The sequence below is a fragment of the Cynoglossus semilaevis genome, chromosome 11 (assembly GCF_000523025.1).
Source record: "Cynoglossus semilaevis isolate Cse_v1.0 chromosome 11, Cse_v1.0, whole genome shotgun sequence".
Classification (NCBI taxonomy): Eukaryota; Metazoa; Chordata; class Actinopteri; order Pleuronectiformes; family Cynoglossidae; genus Cynoglossus; species Cynoglossus semilaevis.
In genome coordinates, this window is record NC_024317.1 from 1,491,034 (window position 1) to 1,492,112 (window position 1,079).

At 40.5% G+C, this 1,079-nt stretch overlaps 1 protein-coding gene across 1 annotated transcript in view; it reads right to left on the reverse strand.

Moving 5' to 3' along the window:
- pbrm1l (polybromo 1, like) overlaps positions 1 to 1,079 on the reverse strand; it is an 11,009-nt gene that overhangs the window by 1,583 nt on the left and 8,347 nt on the right. Inside the window, 2 exon segments of the mRNA XM_025060039.1 lie at positions 574 to 729; positions 824 to 1,063. Of these exon segments, the coding sequence (XP_024915807.1) occupies positions 574 to 729; positions 824 to 1,063 (396 nt within the window).

The window sequence follows — 1,079 nt, forward strand, 5'->3', positions numbered from 1 at the left end:
TGTTTTATTTATTTATTTATATAATGAAATCTAATTTATCCCTTTTTTTTTACATTATGAATAACGTGACGATAGTTTCAAATTCAATAGTTTTTGTTACTATAGAAGAATTTGATGTGGTTTGGACTGGAATTATCTTTAAAAATAAAAATAAAAACTGACTGTAAGAACTTTCATTCTTGGCGCCCTCACTGGGCCATCGCTCGACATTACACCTGTTTCTCGATGTTTCTCAGATTAGTTGTTACTTTAGATAAATAGTGTGAAAGGGGCAAAAAAAAAGTTAATGAAGAGTTAGCACGAAAATAAGCATGAAAGTTAAAAAGTTACTCAAACAAATAAAATCATCATGCAGTCAACGTCATGCACTGTGAAACATGAAGGCAGTGGTAAAGTTAAAAAAACAAAACAAAGAACAATATGGAATAAGTGCAAAATAAGAATCTTTAGCTTGGTGAACGTTAAACTAAATGTTTAAATAAATGTGTTAGAAAACCAGAGGATTAAATAGTCCTGCCTCAATGCTCTGCTGTCTTGTTGCCAAACACTCGTGCTGTCTCTGAGAGGGGTTACCTGACACAGGTGTCATGGACTGGTTTATCATTCCCATAGTGCTAGGCGAAGGCACCACTCCCATCATTGCCCCTACTGGGGTACCTGCTCTGGGAGATGCTTGCTTCTGGGGTGGCCTGTCCCGTTCTTGCTGCTCCACTATTTTGGCGGCGCGTTCTGAGACAAAACACCAAAGTAATTACAAACACAGAGACGAGGGCTACGACGTTTGAATAAACACTGGAATTACACGTCAAATTTATATCCCGACCTTCGTAGTCGGCTTTCTTGGTGGCTTCCAGGTTCCTCCACTCTGTGCCCACGAGTCGACTCAGCTCCCCGAAGGAAAAGTCCGGGTGTCGGGCTTTGATGACCGCTCGCATTTCACTGCTGAACAGGATGTAGCCGCTCATGTTGATCTTCCTCTTGGCCCCTTCTTTCTTAGACAAACCCTTCACTTTAGGAGTGGACTGCGTGAAAAACATGAAACATCGAGTTGTTGTGTTACTGGCTGTTAAGTAACGTAA